This window comes from Dendrobates tinctorius, unplaced genomic scaffold, assembly GCF_039654945.1.
Source record: "Dendrobates tinctorius isolate UK_male_01 unplaced genomic scaffold, ASM3965494v1 ptg000011l, whole genome shotgun sequence".
Classification (NCBI taxonomy): domain Eukaryota; kingdom Metazoa; phylum Chordata; class Amphibia; order Anura; family Dendrobatidae; genus Dendrobates; species Dendrobates tinctorius.
Genome location: NW_027361679.1, coordinates 21,137,116 through 21,158,804, shown reverse-complemented (window position 1 = coordinate 21,158,804; position 21,689 = coordinate 21,137,116). Strand labels below are relative to the sequence as shown.

The window sequence follows — 21,689 nt, the reverse complement described above, 5'->3', positions numbered from 1 at the left end:
CATATGGTACGTGAAGTTTGGTAGTCCATCCATGCTTGCAAGTGCATGGTGGTTAAATGTCTAAGCAGGCAACTGGTATTCAAATTTCTCAGATTTTTCCCTCGGCTAAAGGTCTTTGCGCACTTCTTACAGATAACTTTTGCCTGATCATTAGGATTTTGTTCAAAAAAGTGCCACACTGCACTCTTCCTACTATGGAAGACATTTTGAGACCTTGCATGCTGTGCTAATATGACCGTCTGGCCAAGCTGTCCTGCAACTCTTTTGGTTTTTGTAACATGATTTTGGACTGCTACGGTCATGCCAGATAACAGCTGTTGCGATGTCGTTGCCTGCTGTGGATCCTCCTCTTCTGAGATATTGGTAGCAGCACCCTCTTCCCCCAATGGATGCCAATGTGGGTCAACAACTGGGTCATCCATCACCTCCTCTTCAATTTCATGTGCACCTTCCTCTGTGTCACCGTGTAAGGTGGTATAGTATGCGGGAAGGGGAACCTGAGTTTAATCAGGGTAAGATTCTGCCTCAATACACTGCGAGGACAATGTAGTGCTCTGAGTGAATGTACCAGCAGAAAAATCTAGCAGTGGCTGTGCATCAATGCACTCCATGTCAGATTCATCTTGGACTGGGGAATTCACGATTTGACTTGATAACCCAGGCATGGTATGTGAAAAGAGCTCCATGGAATAATCGGTAGCGTGGCCTGCCACATCCTTCACTTTTGGTAGGGGTGAAGGACACAAGGAAATGTGTTGTTCCTGACCAGGAGCCTCCAATGATGACTCAGTGCTTTTATTTTTTGAATCTTCAGAAGAGGAGGCGAGAGAGCTGGAGGCTGTGTCAGCAATGTAAGCCAAAACTTGTTCCTGAAGCTCCGGCTTTAAAAGTGGTTTACCTACTCCCAGAAAAGAGAGCCTTCGAGGCCTTGTGGAGCCAGACAATGACGCAGGCTCAACACCTCCTGCCTTAGGTGCTTTTGTGCTTTTGCCACTACCAACAGATGCAACACCACCACCATCAGGACCAGCTGGCAACCCCCGCTCACTTCCATGTGAAAATGTACCCAAAATACCACCAGCTATATGGTACTGTAAAACAAGGTAGAAGGTGTATCTACTATTGGTGAGATTTTGAATCTCACTATAGATTTGAGGACGCTGAACTATTGTCTCAGGCCCAGTAGAGATTACACCTCAATGTAACAGGCTGAAATTGGATGGTGAATGATAAGGTGGAGGGTGTCTATAGGATTGGTGAGATTTTGAATCTCACTAGAGATTTGAGGATGCTGACAAAGATGCTCTCAGTCCAAGTATTGACGCAGGCAGCCTAATAAGCAGGACTGCTGCACAGTGCACACAATAAAGGGTGGAAAAATGAACGCTTGGTAACTGTGCAGAAAAGAGGAAGAAAAGTATTTTTGCTTTTAAAAAAGCAGTTTTCACAGCAGTGTGCAAACAGCAATGCAGCTATCAGGGAGCCTTATAAGGCAGCCTAATAACCAACAGAGATGATGCACAAAAATAGAGCCTCCCCTGTCACTGCACAGAAAGTGTTGTGTTGTAAGTGGAAATCGCTAACAGCAGAAGCAGTTTTTTGGTTCTTCTTCCCTGCCTAACGCTCTCCCTACAGAATCATCATCAGCAGCAGCTCTCCCTATGCTAAGATTGGCATAAGCAAGATGGCGGTCGGCGTTCACGCCCTTTTATAGCCCCTGTGGCACCACACAAAGCCAGCCAATCACTTGCATGCCCTTCTCAAAGATGGTGGTGACCGATGCCTATGTCATCGCGTTGCCCACAGTGTGCGTCCTCCATCATTGGCTGAAAAAGGGCGCTGGAAGCATCTTTTGAAACACGACTTTGGCGCTGTGGTCGCCGACCTCGTGGCCGACCTCATGCTATGGTCGTGTTTCGTTTCATGAAACCCGACTTCAGCGAAAGTCGCCAACTTTTGAATATGACTGACCCGTTTCGCTCAACTCTAGTGGCAAGTTCTCCTTCAATTGAATAACCCAAGTGAAGGAAGAGGGGGAGGAATGTGAATTTAAAATGTAACTTTTCTTAGTATTGTTTAATAATTATAATTCAAATAACTTTTATTAAAAATATAGCAAAGATGTAAATTGAATATTTTTGAGAACTTGATCCAATATTAACATAATTTAAGCTGAAGAACAGCAAGAATAAATTCAAGGATCCTGTCATTTTTATATTTGCCTTATAATTGGAGAACAAATCTCAAAGAAACTTGTGCTTATATTGGTTGATATACCTGTCAATCGTGACAGGATGTACAAATGCGGCTGATCCCACCCTTAAAGAAAGCCGGTTCCCCAGATGAAACACACATCAGAGACATTGTCCCAATAGTAATATGCTATCAGAGAGTATACACATATGTTTATTAATACTCTGACCTAATGATCAGCTGATCAATATTACGATTATTTGCACACTGCAGACTAACTTTACACTGCCTGCTGGCTTAATAGTGGCCGATAGCAATTACTTATGATGTGAACCTCACTCCATACTGCAGATGCAATATCCAATACACCTATAGGATGTTTAATAATAATCCTTGTCACGAGTGTTAACCTATACATAGGTCAACTGGTATGCTATCAAAATTAGTGGAGTTTACCCCTTTGCCTGTGGGTCAACTAAATATATTAACCAATATTGACGAGCTATCTAATACACCACAAGGATGTTTATTTTCATCCACATGTATCCCACAGGGTTCCACACACACATTAGTGTATTTGTGCAGTTAATAAATGATAATGTAAATAACACCACTTAATGATGAGATTGGAATCCAATCTTTAATTTTGGGGACAATGGTTGGGACCCCATTTCTCTTAATTTAATTTATCTCTGAGTCCAATACCTAATTTGGACCTAGTAGTGGATCATAGTGGTACTTTGAATAATTCACGCACTATGATCCAATATACATCTTTATGTAGATGTATGGTTTTATATTTTAAAAAGAGTTATTAGAATTGTAATTATTAAACAATATTAATAAAAGTTACATTTTAAATTCACATTCCTTCCCCTTTTCCTTCCCTTGAGAGTTATACTACTAATCTCGGTGGTGTGAATTCATATGTGAATTTTGTCTGATGTGGTCAGACTTTTTGCTGCCCCTTCAATGGAAGTCTTGAAACAGAGGCTGGACAGACATCTGTCTGAGATGGATTACTGAAGTCTGCATTGAGCAGGGATCGGACATGATGACCCTGGGGGTCCCTTCCAACTTTAACATTCTATGAGACTGCAGAGGCACCACATGGGATACAGATAGACTGTCGTATATATACATACATATATATATATATATATATAATATCTTCTTTATTTCAACAAGTGCAGCAATACAAAATCAAGCTAAAAATCATTTTTGCTATTTCACAGCCCACAACTTTCAAACAGCTGTTCTTTATCAAGCCTACTGACCAAGTCAAAGCTTACTCTTTAAATCTTTCCATCTCCTACTACTGTGTACATCACAAGGAATATACTAAGACTGCTCTATACATGAAAAAGGATGCACTGTAACTGTTGCATACATCTCATAGGAAACACTGAAACTGCAGCATACATAACATGGGATAAACTGAGACTAGTGTACATATTACATACTATAAACTGAGATCATGATATACAACAGATACACTGAGACTGCTACCTACATAATGTAGGAGACAGCAGGATGCACTCTCTGTTCACAAAGAATGTCCTAGAACAGGTCAACATCAGACTTAATCTGGTGTGTTTGCTTCCACAAGTAATTGTTGACTACTAACGACACAAAAAAATGAAAGGGCGGGTGGCCAGCAGGAACACACTGTGGCCCACCGAGAATTTAGTTAAGAGCTAGACCAAATGATATTCCCACAACTGCATTAAAGATTCCTAGATTTTCACTGTATAGCATCTTTTTATTTCAATTTTAATACATTTTGAAGCTTAGCAGCAGCAAAACAACAGGTGGCTGACATATTATATCGTGGAGGAAATTTCTCATTGCTCTACTAAGGTCAAGATTTTTATAATTTGAACAATATAGTACAAAAAATAGCTCTGTGTTCTTATTGCCATTTACTGCGAAGGACATGGTACTATGTTACACTTTGATTTTCAAGCAGACATACAGATTTATATCAGAATAAAGTTAATTGCTTGTTTTACAAACCATTCCTTTGTAATCTTGGATTAGTTAAAGTTCAAATACGTGGCAGTTGTCTATTATTAAAATGTAAGCCATTTCATAATCAAATATCATTTGCACTCTCATTAACAATTTAATGAAGGTATTAAGCCTGCAGTCACCATAGACTAAGTACTTTATACCCATATCATGTATTCTGAAATTTGTAACTTGGAAAGGAACCTTGTATTGATATTTAATTGAATGCATCAATGGGGAACTCTTCAAATTATTGTGTTAATGAAACAGGAACATTTCTGTATCATTTACTTCCTTTTCACTGGAACATATTTTGTGTCTAAAATGCATATTTGGAGCAGAAATTATTTAGACTTCTAAATTACATTAAACTTTAGGTTCTGCAAGAGCCAAGTTCACTTCATATATAGAATTACCTTTTTTAGCATCATCTGATAGCACAGTTACTGTGTAGCACAAAAATGATTTAATACAAAAATATAAATTCATGAAAAAAAAGTTGATGCCCTTGTATGCAAACTATGCTAGACAAAAGAAACTTGACAGTAGTTTGGTGCTTCCCAAAGACTAGGCAGTATAAAAACCTAAAATAATCCCTTACTACAAAGAGTTCTGAAATACTAAAACTTAGACAAAGTAAACAGAGAAAAAAATTGAGCTGGGTGCAGGAAGAGGAGTAAAAGAAAAGAAGTGAAGCGTCTAATGGGCAGCTCCCTTCATCTCTGTGTCTTTCTCTAATTTGCTTTGATTGATATTTTTCTCCCTTAAGGTACCGTCACATTTAGCGATGCACCAGCGATCCCGACAATGATATGACCCGGTCAGGATCGCTGGTGCATCGCTAAATGGTCGCTAGTGAGCTGCCAAACAGGCAGATCTCACCAGCGACATAGCAGCGGTCGGCGGTCGTTACTTACCTGTCAGACACGGCGATGAAGACGTCCTCCTGCCTGCGTCCACGCATCGAAAATGGCCCAGAAATGGCCCAGGACATTCTCGCATGATCAGCGATAACCAGCGGGGGAGCCGGTCAGAGGTAAGTATCACACAAAGCGATATCGCTAGCAATATCGCTGCTGCGTCACAAAATCGGTGACGCTTTAGCGATATCGCTAGCGATCTCGCTTACTGTGACGGGGCCTTAAGCCCAAATAGATAGATACCTGTCATTTTTAGATGTCATATTTTGCAAGTTTTTCGGGCAGCATTAAACTGCTGACTCCTTAAAAGAAAACTATGGGTATAAAATACAAAACTTTAAAGGTCTATTTAAGATTGTTATAAATGCAATCTTTTTTTCTCCTAAGTCTACACAAGTTGTGGCCACATATAATAATTTCACCCACTTCTAAGTGTGTACATGGTATACCCTCCCTCAGTGCAGAACAGCTTTATACACTGCTTAAGGGGCCTTTGTCAATTAGCTGTTCATGCAGTGGATGTGACACAAATTTATTCACTTAGGAACAATTTTTTGTTTAGTTTGATTATTCTGCTGATTTAGACTAAAATAGGAATGCTGATTTCAAATTGCGGTTAGATTTCTTCTATCACAAAATATTTTTCTCTATAGCTTATGTTAATGCAATTACTCTTGGCTGCACTATTGCTTTCCCATTGACTGAGAGCAAACTGACCTCAAGAGGGGATAGGTGGAGCACGACTTTTCAATTACCATTAAATTCAATTTTTTTCGGCCTTTCAGTTACAAGTGAGACAGTGTGGCTTGAGAGTGTGTGCCACTCTCTATAGTGAAACATGTTCTGAAAGTCTGCATACAATGGGTTAGCAGAATTTATTTTTTATGCAAACACTTATTTCCTTTTTATCAGATCATGTCTCTCTATGCTATTTCTTGTCGTAAGTGCATAAACAGCCCTGATCCTTTCATTCACAATCAAAGGACGAACATGAGCACATTTGTCAAGCCAGTCTATTTTGTATATTTCAAAGAAAAACTTGATGATCAAGATAAGTCTTGGGCCCCTCACATGGTGTGCTAGGAGTGTGTCAAGAGTTTGCAGGTTTGACAAGGAAATATATGATAGGATGCCATTTGGTATACCATTGGTTTGGTGAGAGCATAAAGATAATTCCAGTTACTGTTACTTTTGTAAAGTTGAAACTTCAGGATGAAACAAGAAAAATAAAAATAAAATAGAGTGTCCAAGTCAACCATCAGCTATATGTCCAGTTCCTCATTCAGCTGAAAACCCAGTGTCAGTTTTCCTTGAACTATCCTCTTTTCAAGAAAATCATTATGGTGAAGAAAAAAGTGACAGCAATGAAGAAGATTGAAGTTGCTACAGTTCATAAGAGATTTGACCAGCATGAGTTGAACTATTTGGCATGACATTTGGGTCTATAAAAAAGGCTTCAGAACTCCTTTCTTGCATGAGAAAAAACTTGCTTGAAAAAGGAGGAAAGGTATCCAAATTTCGACCCAGAGTAAGAGCATTTCTGCAATACTTTAGAAGTGACTGTAGCTTTGTGTATTGCCATAATATACATGGTTTAATTGAGCAATTAAGAATTCCAATCTATATCTTAAATGAATGACGACTGTTCAATAATAACTCAATGTGGAGCAATTAATTTGGTGCAGTCAAAATTGGCTATCCAGTTTCTCTATGTGAAGAATATGGAGACATAAACAGAGTGTTGCAGTTTCACAAACACAATTGGATCATCTGTGTTGACCATAAAATGATGTGCTTACTTCTTGGTCAGCAACTCAGATACACCAAGTATACTTGTTTTCTGTGCATGTGGGACAGCAGAGCTCATGAGAAGCATTGTGTGGAGAGGAATTGGCCTCCAAGATCTGACTTCAAAATTGGTGATCCAAACATTCTACATGAGCCACTTGTTTACAGAAAGAACACTACATATTGACCTCTGCACATGAAACTCTGTCTTTAGAAGCAATTTGTTAAAGCTTTACCAACTGAAGGTGACTATTTCAAGTATCTCATTTTGGCAATTCCTAGCTTGTCATTTGAAAAAATAAAGGCCAGTGTGTTTGATGGTCCACAGATTCGGCAGCTCATCAAAGATGAATATTTCATTGGAACAATGTAAGAACTGCTAAAGAATGCTTTTTTTTATCATTTAACAACCTTGTCAATGACTTTGCTGGAAATATACTAACAAACAATTATACTAAAGCTATCCAGAAACTCTTGGAAAGCTACAAAACGTTTGACTGTAATATGAGCATCAATTGCATTTTCTGCATAGCCATCTTACTAACTTCCCTCAAAACCTTGGTATAGTCAGTGATGAGTAAGGAGAACAATTCCACTGAGATTTGAAAGTCATGAAGGGACAGTTTCAGTGTAGATGGGATGTACATATGATGGCCGACTATTGTTGGCGCATCAGGCAAGATTATCTCAGATTGAACACTCCAGGAAAAGCAGTAAGCATACAAGCTTACCTTAACTGCTACCCAATGTTACTACAGGGTGGGCAATTAATATGGATATGACACACCCACCAGGGCTGTGGGGTACTCAAAACCGAGTCGGACAGTTCTTTGGGGAAGTCACGGGACCATGACCCGACTCTGTGGCCCTGGCTGAGCCATAAAATGGGGAATATGTATATGGGATTTAACGTGACACCACCTGTGGTGTTCAGAAACGGATGGCCGATGCTGCTAAAGGAGACCGCTGGGGCTGATGGTGATGCAGATGGGATGGTTCTGCTCCCCACAGGAGGAGTGGGGCCCCAGTGCTACCAGTTCTGTTTATGTCAGGCTTCATGTACCTTGTGGTGCAGAAGATCACTGGAGAACACAAGGGCTGTAGTTTTCTTTTCCTTTACTTGTTTGTTGACAGTACAGACCGGGGCACTGGTAAAAGATCATAATGGAGAACCGGGCAGCCTGGAAGCAATTTTGGATACACCTGGCCAGGTGGGTACAGAGGCCTTCCTTTTGTGCTGTCCTCCCTTTTTAATTGCTGCCTATCAGCTCATTATCTTGCTGCTAACTGTCTCTGTTTTAAAAACAAACTATTGCCCATAATGAAGGCAGCTAGAGCCTATCACAGGTTCTGCTCTCTGGTATGCTGCTATGCTGCCAGGTATTATATGGGGCCAGGAGACCTGCAGTCCCCTGCCCTCTGGATTTAGCTGCTGGGACTTCAGTACCTGTGCAACCACAGACTCCGGTATCCGGTTCCTAGCACTCAGCTCTGGCGCGAGTTTAATCACATCTCCACTCCCCAGGTTCTGCTCGACTTCTCTCCTATTGACACCTGGTAAGGGGACCCCTACTTGCTTCCAGGTATGACATTACTCCCTGTAAGGGAGGCAATGCCACTGTGGCAACCAGACTCGTTGTGTGCCACAGATACACCTAAATAAAATGGGAATGGCTGGTGACCCAGATCGGTGCTTTGAATTTGCAGAATGGGCAAAAAAATTGGAACAGGACTCTCAGTTTACACAGAACATTATGCTCAATGATGAGACAAACTTTTTTGGGTGGGCCATTTATATGGATACACCTAAATAAAATGAGAATGGTAACAGTTTTCTTGCGTAGGGTATCTGGCATGGAAATCTGCTGTAATGACCCGGTTACTGCGTTCACCAGACATCAACACAATTTCTATCGGTTCCTCACATGTTAACTTCTGTGACATGTCAATGGCTGAAAACAAAGATAAACTTGTAAATAACTAATGAAAGAATAAAGTTACAATATAACCAAGCACACCATTGTTTTTCTTGTGAAATTCTCAATAAGTTTGATGTGTCACATAACACTCTTCTCATTGGAAAAATAAAGTTGGATCAAAAATGGCCAACTCAAAATGGTCGCCATGGTCACCACCCATCTTGAAAAGTTTTCCCCCTCCCAAATACTAATGTGCCTCAAACAGGAAGTTGATATCACCAACCATTCCCATTTTAATTCGGTGTATCTATATAAATGGCCCACCCTGTAGTTGCACACAGTTTGACTTACAGTAACATGATATCCTTCACATGAACAAAATAGTTTTAAATAAACATTACATTCAGGTTCTTTTTTGCATTATTTCCCATTATGTACATTTTGTATGGTTTTGGAGATGTATCCTGTAGCTTAAAAATTTTTGGTCACTTTTGGATTCAGAAGCCAAAATTTAGTCAAAAACAAGTGTCAGATCTAACTCAACAAAAGCTGTGTACCCCGCTGTATGTTCACAAAAGCCCAATGAAGTTATTTAAATGATATTAGAATGTTTAATGGGAATCTGTCAGCAGATTTTCGCAATGTAATCTGAAAATAGCTTGCTGTAGGCTTTAAAACACAGATTTCAGCGATGCCTCTCTTATCAGGTGCCTTGTTTTTGTTAACCAGTAATGATTATTTTAGCACCAGAAGTTTATCATTCCTGGGACACAGCAGTGCCATGTATGGTAGTCTGACACTCCCCCTTTTGGGAAGTTCAGAGTCAATAGCCATTGTATATACAGAGCTCGGTATGGGCGAGGGCAGCTTTCTCATTTCTGCTACATTGCTAAATCTGAAAGCTCTGATTGTGTTAGAATGACTGCATCCAATAAACTAAGTAATACATCATTGGATTTATTGTCTCTTTTCCTACATCATGCTGCTTTCAGATGAGGTAGCAAAAAGCTGACAGATTCCTATTGCTTTTAATACAAGTAAATAATGAAAATATTTTATTTCATGCCACCCACTTAATACCTGAGAAAGTAAAATAAATTGCTAATTTATAACAAAAAAGAATATTGGCAGATTATAGAAAGAAGTTTAATTTGTGAAGTCAATTAGAAAAACAGATTGACATATCCTTTCCAGATTAATTTTCACAAGATATTATGGAATGTTCATAATTCTTAAACCTTTAGTATTGTGAAGTCAGTTGACTGTTCTTTGAGATTTTTTATTCTCAGTTTTATGACTATTCTGTAAAAATGGAGTCACAGTAGAATTGATTAACTGTCATTACCAATTATAACAGTATGTTATATGTCTATACTTTCTTAGAATCATGTTACCTAAAAAATATAAACTTTGTTTCATTCTTTGCCATTGATGTTTTGCCCCTTACATCAGTCTTCGTTTGGATCATGTTGTTGAAGAAATCCTGGAATTCCCAGTTGTGATTGTTCCCTATATTTGTTAAGTTACAGCAAAGCTTTATGTGGCCAGAAATGATAAAATGCCTTGACATACTCAGGAACATATCTGTGGGATGTTATGTTAACTTAATTGCTCTCTAGTCAGTCTTACTGAATCTCTTCTGTTCATTTATTTCTGTATGTATGATAAATTTCACAGCTACAGCCTGTCAGAATGTATACCGAAGAGAAGCTAGTCCTCATGCAGTGTCACTTGGATTTTACATAACATTCATGTTCGTTTGATGTCACCAATATAGAGAAACATGGTTTTATGTAGAATTCCATCACCATTTCTATACATGAAGTGAATATATAGAAAACAACAGAATAAGAAATATAAAATCAATACAATTTTTTAATCTAGTATGAATTATCTAACAAGGAGGTTCCTAAAATTCATATTCATGGCATTAAAGAGAGTTTGTAACAAGGAAAAAGTCCTTGAAATGGCATTTTCTATAGGAAAGTAAAATTGACTTTGCATTAATAAATCCGAAATTTGGCTATTTGACAAATATAATGGGTGTAAAGATGAGTGAATCAATTTTAAATGAATCAAGTTCACAATGAATTTCAACAGAAATTTGGATTCTAATGAATCTCAATTTTTGGGAATTTGATGTGTAGGAATCCCTGAAAATGGCAACTAGCTTGATGCTGTATTTCAGAATTTTCAGGTGCAGGAAAGAGGTTAAAAACATTAAGTTCTTTTGTTCATCTCTATTCAACCTTCCTGGCCTTTGATTAGCTTCTCTTTGGTCCTTTAACTCTGTGCTGCCGCTAACAAAGCCCTGTGCAATTAATGTAAATGATGATCATGTTGAACCACTTCAGAGGGAAAATAAAAACAAATTCCAGTATTAAAAAACTGTCCAGACAGCGGTGTTGGTAGTTATCGTGAGGGCCAAGTATAATTGAGTATACTGAGTATAAGACTGCGTTATTTTTTAAAACACTTCCAGTCAAATTGTATTTGCAACAAAGTTAGAATCATTGTGCTAAGATTACTTATCAAATAGGAATGAAGTAGATGAAATTAATGTTAAAAAATAAATTAGTTGAACAGTAATGTTAATTGGCACAACAAAAGATAATCAAATCTTTAAATTTACATTTGCGAGCTTCATTGAATTTTTCAAAAACAAATTCAGCAAATTGATTCACTGTGAATTGCAATACTGCAGAGGCTCTACTTGCCTGGAAAAGAAATGTGTTACATTCTTAGGGCTCCTTGAATTGTATTGAACCACTTTAATCTAATTCAATCTTAATAATGTCGAAAGGTTCTCAACATACTATATATGGCTATGGAGGCATTAACTGGTAAGAACTAGAATTCTGATTAAGAACACACTGCACTGACCGACTTTATATGCTTTTAAAAATGTGAACAAAGTCCAAAAATCTTTCATTTTTCAGGGCAGATGCTTGCTTTGTTAGTGTTTATACACATGTTATGCACACACAAGAATATGTGACTTATTAACAAGCATTAGTGAAAAACATTATACCTGATAAGGGAGTACAATGATATTTGCTGTTTGTTAAAAGAAGAACATATAGTTTTTTTTAAATAGCTTGCCAAAAATGTCTTGTCTTGAAGTAGTATTATTTTGCTGTTAGAGAAATACCAATGAATGTCTTATAAGCTGTCTAAAAATTATCCTTATTTTGACATGAGCAACACATTTGCTGTTTGTAAAGAGAAAAAAGCCATGACTTCTTAATCCAACCATTAAACAATTTTTATCCCTCTTTTGGGATCAGCAATAGGTGTAGAAAATGAAAAAGTCATGACTATGTACCAAGCCATGTAAACAATATCTGTTTATGGATGAACAAATAGCCTCTTCAGAAAAAAATGGTACTTTATTTCTGATGCCACCTACAGGATGTAGCAATCCTAAAAATCAGTACCAATGCTTTAACGAGCCTTACCATTTGACATAGGATAAGAAGCTAAACCAGAAACTTTATTTACAAACTCATGTTTTGAAGCATGTCCCCAAATGAGTGCAAAGCAGGAGATCTGATTTGGCTAGGTAAGAGGCACCTGACTGGATGTCTAAAGAGAAATCTTTTTTCTTGCAGAGAATGCCAAGCCAGCAGAAGGCGACTAATCATCGATGCAATGCTCCTCTGGTAATTAAAATATTCAAATAGCCTTTTCAGAAGTTCGGAAGGATAAAGGACTTTTTTTCAGCCATCACTCAGATGTAGCAATCATAAAAATCAATATCAGCCCTTTAATGAGCCTTGTCACATGACTAAGGGTACCGTTACACTTAGCGATGCACCAGCGATCCCGACATTGATATGGATCGCTGGTGCATCGCTAAGTGGTCGCTAATGAGCTGCCAAACAGGCAGATCTCACCAGCGACATAGCAGGGGTCGGGGGTCGCTACTTACCTGTCAGATGCGGCGATCCTGACGTCCTCCCGCCCTCGTCCACGTGTCGCTCGTCTCCACAGCAGAAAGCCCAGCAGGAAGCTGACGACGAGAAACGGTCCAGGACATTCTCGCGTGACCAGCGATGAGCAGCGGGGGAGCGGGTCGGAGGTAAGTATCAGACATAGCGATATCGCTAGCAATATCGCTATAACGTCACAAAATCGGTGACGTTACAGCGATATTGCTAGCGATATCACTATGTGTAATGGGGGCTTTAGTATAAGAAGCCAAATCAGAATCTCATCTTGCAGACATGTGTTTCAGGGTGTTGTCACTCTTTAGTGCAAAGCAAGAGATTGATTTGGTTAGATGAGAAGCTTCTGACTAAGGCCTTTTATCATAGGACAAAACAGAAATCTCTATTGAATGTACCTATTATTTATTTAAAATTATGACTGTAAATGGAACAAGGAGTCAACCACTACGTCTTGAGAATAGAAGGTTTCTACATCAACACATCTTTAATGTGAAAGCAATGAAATTATGTAGCTTTCTACAACAGGAAATTGTTCAAAAGGAGCTAGCTACTTTTTTAGTGTAAAAGTATTGTAAAGCTTGATCATTTCATCACTCAAGATTGGATATGATCCCAGAACATTGAGAGTGTTTCACTGCCTCTGATGCATTTGGTGTGTCCCCCTCACATCCACTGCTTCGTTGTCTAAGGAACAGTGACTTCTTCCGCCAACGTTGTCAGATGTGATTTTTTTTAATAATTCTTCAACTAGGGAAGTCTGGTACTGCAAAATTTTATTAGACCTCTCCACCATGGGAAGAAGAGATGGAAGTTTCTCCTTGTATCGTAGATCTAAAAGCGTGAACAATCAGTAATTAGCATTGGCCAAAATGCATACAACACGAGAGTCACAGGAAAGGCAACAGAACATAAACTCAGCCATGTGTGCCAGACTGCCAACAGCCAAGATGTCCCTGTCTCCACCTGGAGGACAACTGTCCATGTTGTACTCCTACTCTTTATCCCTCTCCTCTTCGTCTTCAGGCCATCCACGCTGAACAGACGGAAAGAAGATGGGGTGAGTACTACCATTTGTAGTGCAGGCAAACAGCTCTTGTTTCTCCTCCTCCTCATCATCACCCAATCCACACTGAAAAGATGAGATGAGGCTGGGCTGTGTAACATCATCCAGTACAGTTTCTTGCTCCATCTCAACCTGCTCCGCCTGCAAAGCCTTCTCTTTAACTGTGAGCAGCTAGCGTTTCACTAGACAGAGAAACAGGATGGTGATGGCTGCAGCATTGCAAGGGTGGAGACAGCTGTAGCTGACTTATGAAAATGGGCACAAGCGGCATATTTTCAAAAGTAGCTCAGGCAGATCTGGGTAGGTTTTGAGAAATGCTGAACCATTAAGTTGAGCACGTTGGCCAGGCATTGTACATGTGTGAGGCTGCCAAGTTTCAGAGCCACCACCAGATTATAGAGATTGTTGCACACAACTATGCCTGGTTGAAGGTTTAGCTGCGAAAGCAACATTTCAGTTAGGTCTGTTAGAACTTTCAACCACTGTGCAGCAATGTGCGGATTGTCACCTAAGCAAATTAGCTTCCACAAGCCTGTTGCCGCTTGGACAAGGTAGTGCTGCAGTGCTTTCCCTGTGCGACTTATGTTGACGTTTTGGAAATTGAGGGAGAGGAGGATGAGGTGCAGGAACTGCTGTTGAAGGTAGGGGAACCCTGATTGAAACAGGGCCTGCAACCCTCTGTGTCTGTAGCTCATGTTCAGTCCCAGGGTCTGCATGGGCCCTGGCTTCCACAATGTTCACCCAGGGTGCCATTAGGGAAATGTAGCACCCTTGGCCACAAGCACTTGTCGAGGTGACCATGGTTAATTGGACCTTCCCAGTCACTGCATTGGTAAGGGCACAGCTGATGTTATGGGACAAGTGCTTGTGTAAAGTGAGGACAGCACAACGGGAAAAATAGTGGAGGATGGGAACTGAGTATCGAGGGACGGCTGCCACCACGGGGTTGCATAAAGCTTCCTTCTCCACAAGCCCAAATGGCAACATTTCCAGGGCAAGAAGTCTGGAAATGTGGCTATTTAGCATTGTGGTCTGTGGGTGGATGGCTGTGTTTTTACGCTTGTGTTCCAACGACTGGGGTAGGGACAACTGAACACTGTGCTGGAACAAGGACATGGACATGGTTGCTGATGATAGTTGCAAGTGTGCAACTACAGGTGCAGGGTGGGAGCCATCTTCTCCTACATCATGGACAGAGGATTGGCATGCACATTGAACAGGGGAATAGCAGTGGTGTCACCCACAGACACTGTTTCTGGACCATGGCGTTCTGCTCAAGTAGTCAGGTGCTTTGCTTTCATGTGACTAGGCATGCTGGTGGTTGTCAGGCTGGTAGTTGTGATGCCCCTGCTGATGCTGGCATGGCAGATGTTGCAAATTGCTTTTTTGGAGGTTAATTGAACTGTCTTAAAAAGGTGCCAGATTTGGGAACACCTAACCATTGGCTTGGCAGCTTCACCCATTTTTGTACTCTGGGGAACAGTTGCCTGCCTCATGTCTCTAGCCACCCCACTGCCTCTTTCCACCTGCTGTGGTGCTGTGAATCCCTCCTCTTGTGTGCTGCTGTCCTGGCCCTGCATGTCACCTTCCCAGGTTGGGTCATTGACTTCATCGTCCACCAGCTCATCTTCCACTTATGCCCCTGGTCCTTCTCCTGACTTGCTGATGTAACAACATCACTTGTTGGCAATTGTGTCTCATCATCATCCACCTCTTGCAACAATAACTTCATTTTCCCACCGTTGCCTTCTTGTGAGTGTGGCTACTCAAATATTTGAGTTTTGCGATGGACAGCGGGGGAGCCGGTCGCTATGTGTAATACACACATAGCGATATCGCTAGCGATATCACTGCTGCGTCACCAAATCGGTGATGCTTTAGCGATATTGTTAGCGATATTGCTATGTGTAAAACCCCCTTTAGTGTTATTGTAGTTGAAAGAAAAATAAATGTGGTTGAATCCATTACTAATATGCAGCTACAATGCTGTCCCTCTTTCAGCAGTAAAAGGTCACTTTATCATAAATAATTTAGCCCAAAAGTACTTAGTGTGAGACTTAAATATATATGGTAATGCACCACATTTATCATAGAATCATATAAGAAAAAGGGCAAGCATCAAATAAGAAAAATTAGAAGTAAATCTTTATTGAAAAAAATAATTAAAATATGGGATTTACAGTTAAACCAAATTATTAAAATTGCATCACACTCTAAGCAAAAAAGGGTATACATAACACAAATAAAGTTAACAACTAAATGGACCTCAGTATGCAGGATTGGTAAACACCTGTAAAGTAGCCTAAGGAAAACAGTGAAATCATGATAAGTAATAAACCAGGACACAGTAAACAGTGGTTCTAAAAATCCTTTTTGCATATATCAGCAAAGTAAAGAATAAGCTGAAAGTAAATATGCAGAGTAGATAATTACCAATGTTGGAGGTGAAGGTCAGGTCCCGTGAAGAAGGAAAAACACAGAAATGCACTTTGGAGACCTGGCATTCACCTCCAACACTGGTAACTGTATACTCATGCATATTAACTTTCATTGTAGTTTTTAATTTGCTGGTATATACTAAAAGTATTTTTATAACCGCTAGGGCAGCACAGTGGCTCAGTGGTTAGCACTGTAACCTTGCAGTGCTGGGGTCCAGGGTTTAAATCCTACCAAGGACAACCTCTGCAAAGAATTTGTATATTCTCCCCATGTTTGCGTGGGTTTCTGCTGGGTACTCCGGTTTAATCTAGATTGTGAGCCCCAATTGGGACAGTGCCAATAATGTCTGTAAAGCACTGCGGAATAAGATAGTGCTATATAAGCAAAGAATAATAAATATATAAAATAATAAATACTTATGTTGACACTGTTTCCATGGTCTACCTTACTGATGTTTATTAATCATGCATACTAAGGTCCACTTTGCTGTTACATTTATATGTGTTATATATACCTTTTTTGCTGGAGTTTGATGCCATTTTAATTTGGCTTAACTGTTTATTCCATATTTTTTATTTTTCAATAAAGATTTACTTCTTTTTATACTTTTGGCTATATTGGTTATAATTGTACTTTTTGTTATATGACTCACATATATTCCACATAATTCACTTCAGCCACTGCAGAACCTCAGTCTATAGTGATGTGTGTGTATGGATGTGTGTTTGAATGGATGGGTGAGGGAAGGATGGATGGACGGATCGTAGAAGCCATTTCCTTTCTGAGTCATTCAATTAGCTGAGTCATCCCTCTACTGCCTCACACTATATGCTGCATGGGTATGCTGGAGCAGGAGGGGGAGGGTCTGGCAGATACTGGGGTCCATTACAACCAGTCTCAGCCAGACAGGAAAATTCTAGTTGAGCAGAATCAGGAGACAGCTGCTCACCAGACTAAGTACGATACCAAGGACATCATGCAGAAAACTTACAGGGAGTATATCCCATATTGTCAGAATTATGCATCCTAGGTACAGACTCAAATTATACAGAAAGTACAGACGTCCTCTTTAAGCCTGGCTCATCTTACTGGTCAGTTTTCTTTCTCCACTTGAACATGTTGATACCGTTTAATGTGCTGATGGAGTGATGTGGTTCCATATTCGATGTGCCAGGATATAAGGAATCATTGAGTTAAAGTTAAGTAAGAGGATAGGAGAAGAGCTTGGTTGCAAAATTCTATTCCCATTGAGATTTTCAGATGCAGTAAATATTCTTCTAAAATTAAAAGGGAGAGAACATTAACAATAAGAATGATTAAATTTACTATATAAGGGACCAAATCACTTTTAAGACTAATTTTGTAGCATATGAAGTATTCTGTCGATGCTGCTTTTGCTATTATTATTATTATTATTATTATTATTATAATATGAAAAAAGTAAAGAACATTTGGGTTCCCTTGACAAGAGTATTAGAAGATGAAAATTCACTAAACATTTCCAGCAATACTATGACAGTGATAATAGACAAAAAAAAATAAATACCAAACTAGTCATAAAGGAGGTAAAAACGAGGATCTTGAAAGTAAAAAACCTTCATTAACAGACATTTGGCTTTATGGTGACACTATAGAGTCTATACTATACAAAGAAAGTGAGCACCTGGAAGGGAACCTTGATGTTTGATTGTCAGCTTGTTAGCACATATAGAAAGGTGTCATGATAGGAAACAATAAAATATTACCTTTGTGGTCCGTACAGATAAGTGTGGCGCCTACTCTGATGCGAGTTTCAGTTTCAACCTTACATGATAGTGATAAAAAGACATATATATTTATAGCTCTAGGAATGAATGAGAGTAATGACTTAAAGAGAACCTTTCAGCAGGTTTTTGCTCTGTAATATGAGGACAGCAAGAGGTAAGGGTTAAAATACAGATTTCAATGATGTGCCACATATCAGGCTGTGTGCTGATGTTTACTTACAGTGAAGGTGTTATCACCTGGTGACTACAATTGCTGGACTACAGCAGCACATGCATTTTTCTTTGACTTTGCCCCCTGCTGTGATAAGCAGCTCACTGTTAGTAGACAGTATTCAGACCCCTTTAAATTTTTCATTTCACTCCGTTTCATTGCATCCATTCAGTAAATTCAAAACCGTTCATTTTTTTCTCATTAATGTATACTCTGACCCTCATCTTGACTGAAAAAAACAGAAAAGCAGAAATTTTTGCAAATTTATTAAAAAAGAAAGACTAAAATATCACATGGTAATAAGTATTCAGACCCTTTGCTCAGACACTCATATTTAAGTCACATGCTGTCCATTTCCTTGTGATCCTCCTTAAGATGGCTCTACTTCATTGGAGTCCAGCTGTGCTTAATTAAACTGATAGGACTCGATTTGTAAAGGCACACACCTGTCTATATAAGACCTCACAGCTCACAGTGCATGTCAGACCAAATGAGATTCATGAGGTCAAAGGAACTGGCCAAGGAGCTCAGAGACTGAATTTTGGCAAGACACAGATCTGGCCAAGGTTACAAAAGAATTTCTGCAGTACTCAAGGTTCTTAAGAGCACAGTGGCCTCCATAATCCTTAAATGGAAGAAGTATGGGACCACCAGAAGTCTTCCTAGACCTGCCCGTCCAGCCAAACTGAGCAATCGTGGGAGAAGAGCCTTGGTGAGAGAGGTAAAGAAGAACCCCAAGATCACTGTGGCTGAGCTCCACAGATGCAGTAGTGAGATGGGAGAAAGTTCCACAAAGTCAACTATAACTGCAGCCTTCTGCCAGTCAGGCCTTTATGGCAGAGTGGCCCGACGGAAGCCTCTCCTCAGTGCAAGACGTAATAAAACCCACAAGAGTTTGCTAAAAAACACAGGAAGGGCTCCCAGACTATGAAAAATAAGATTCTCTGGTCTGATGAGACTAAGATAGAACTTTTTGGTGATAATCCTAAGCGGTAGGAGTGGAGAAAACCAGGCACTGCTCATCACCTGCACAATACAATGCCAACAGTGAAACATGGTGGTGGCAACATCAAGCTATAGGGGTATTTTTCAGTGGCTGGGACAGGACAGCTGGTTGCAATTGAAGGAAACATGAATGTGGCCAAGTACAGGGATATGCTGTTTGAAAACCTATTCCAGAGTGCTCTAGGCCTCAGACTTGGCTGAAGGTTCACCTTTTAACAAGACAATGACCTTAAGTACACATCTAAAATAGCAAAGCAGTGGCTTCAGAACAACTCTATAACCTATTATTGACTTGCTCAGTCAGAGCCCTGACCTAAACCAAGTTGAATTTCTTTGGAGAAACCTGAAAATGGCTGTCCAAGGAAGAAATCAAGGAAGAAAGGCAGATGATCCCCAAATCCAGGTGTGAAAAATTTATTGCATTATTTCCAAGAAGACTCATGGTGGTACTAACTCAAAAGAGTGCATCTACTCAATACTGAGCAAGGTGTCTGAATACTTATGGCCATGTCATATTTCAGTTTTTATTTTTTAATAAATTTGCAATAATTTCTACATTTGATGTGCAGAGTGTACATTAAGAGAAAAAAATGAGCTTTTTGGAATTTGCCAAATGAATGCATTGAAACAAAAGTGGTGACATATTCCCTTGTGGGTTTTTATAATAAAAAATAGTTTGCATTTTCATAATATGAGGTAGTAGAAAATGTGTATATATGCATGTGTTACATCATAATAAGCATATAAACAAATCATGTTATATATTGTTGCATAGCCTTTGTTTTTAAATATGTATTGCTCCTGGAATTTTTAAGGTAGGAGGTTTGCATCACCATTTAGATTGTATATAACAAGTGTGTTGTTTGGAGTGGTACACGAGACTAGGAAGAAGCACCGGCAGGGCATAAAACAGCTGTTGTCCATCCTTCATAGGTTTCTGTTTATTACCTATACCAGTCTGGAATTTGTAAATAAACTCTTTTTAATATTTAAATTGGGTGATTGCCACAGTTTGCCCTTCCTATATTGTTCAATTTACTTGACTGCCTATAATTCTACATGGCCATGACACAGTACACAGCAGGGGCATATTTATAAGATTATCTCAGCACAGGAACATTTTTTTTTATTTAACACATTCAATTGTGGAACTTATTAATATTTCAACATGCATTATTGATTGAAATATACTTTGATTGTGGGAAAACCCCTTTAAATAGAATTGCTAGCAGGTGATTGGTAGGGCTGTCGGATGCTTGACCTACCACAGATTTTTAATTGATGACCTATAATGAGGAACAGACAAAACACTTTTACTACCTTTCTAATCACATTTCTTATTAGCCAGCAGGATGGAAAATGGATTAAGGCTGTGTGCACACGATGCAGATTTGCAGCGGTTCCGCAGCGTATTTTACCGCACAGAAACGTTGCATTTCTGCATTGTGATGTACAGTAGCCTTAAAATCAATGTAAAAAAAAAAACACTGTGCAGACGCTGCAGATTTTTCCACGCGGTTTTCCCGCAGTACAAAATCCGCAGCATGTTAATTCTTTTGTGCGGTTTTCCATCTCCCCTGTCACCAAATCCGCAGGGGGAAAACCACGATGGAAAACCGCACAAAAACCACATGAAAAATGGAAGAAATCCGCAGGAAAAATGCAGGTCATTTGACCTGCGGATTTCTTCCATTCTGCGCGGAAAAATCTGCTGGGCCAAAAAGTACGTCTGCACTCAGCCTTATACTTTGCTGAAAGCAATTTCACCAAAAATGTATTACATACAGTGTGTTACAAAAGTATTCGGCCCCCTGGAATTTTTCAACCTTTTCCCACATATCATGCTTTAAACATAAAGATACCAAATGTAAATTTTTGGTGAAGAATCAACAAGTGGGACACAATTGTGAAATTGAACGAAATTTATTGGTTATTTTACATTTTTGAGGAAATTCAAAAACTGAAAAGTGGGGCGTGCAATATTATTCAGCCCCTTTAACATAATACTTTGTTTCGCCACCTTTTGCTGTGATTACAGCTGCAAGTCGCTTGGGTTATGTCTCTATCAATTTTGTACATCGAGAGACTGAAATTCTTGCCCATTCTCCTTGGAAAACAGCTCGAGCTCAGTGAGGTTTGATGGAGATCGTTTGTGAACAGCAGTTTTCAGCTCTTTCCACAGATTCTAGATTGGATTCAGGTCTGGACTTTGACTTGGCCATTCTAACACCTGGAAACGTTTATTTGTGAACCATTTCATTGTAGATTTTGCTTTATGTTTGGGATCATTGTCTTGCTGAAAGACAAATCTCCGTCCCAGTCTCAGGTCTTTTGCAGACACCAACAGGTTTTCTTCAAGAATGATCCTGTATTTGGCTCCATCCATCTTCCCATCAATTTTTACCATCTTCCCTGTCCCTGCTAA

At 39.4% G+C, this 21,689-nt stretch overlaps 1 protein-coding gene across 7 annotated transcripts in view; it reads left to right on the top strand.

Annotated features, from left to right (window-relative positions):
* The window catches only part of CCSER1 (coiled-coil serine rich protein 1), a 1,553,450-nt gene that overhangs the window by 1,516,603 nt on the left and 15,158 nt on the right, over nucleotides 1-21,689 (top strand). For 4 of the 7 annotated variants that reach the window (XM_073590104.1, XM_073590085.1, XM_073590064.1 and 1 more), the window contains one exon: nucleotides 12,442-12,492. The exons of 2 other annotated variants lie outside the window; for them this stretch is intronic. In XM_073590104.1, coding sequence (XP_073446205.1) covers nucleotides 12,442-12,492 — 51 coding nt within the window. Of the gene's footprint in view, nucleotides 1-12,441; nucleotides 12,493-21,689 lie in introns of those variants that run through there. One more of the 7 variants, XM_073590113.1, reaches the window with a different exon arrangement.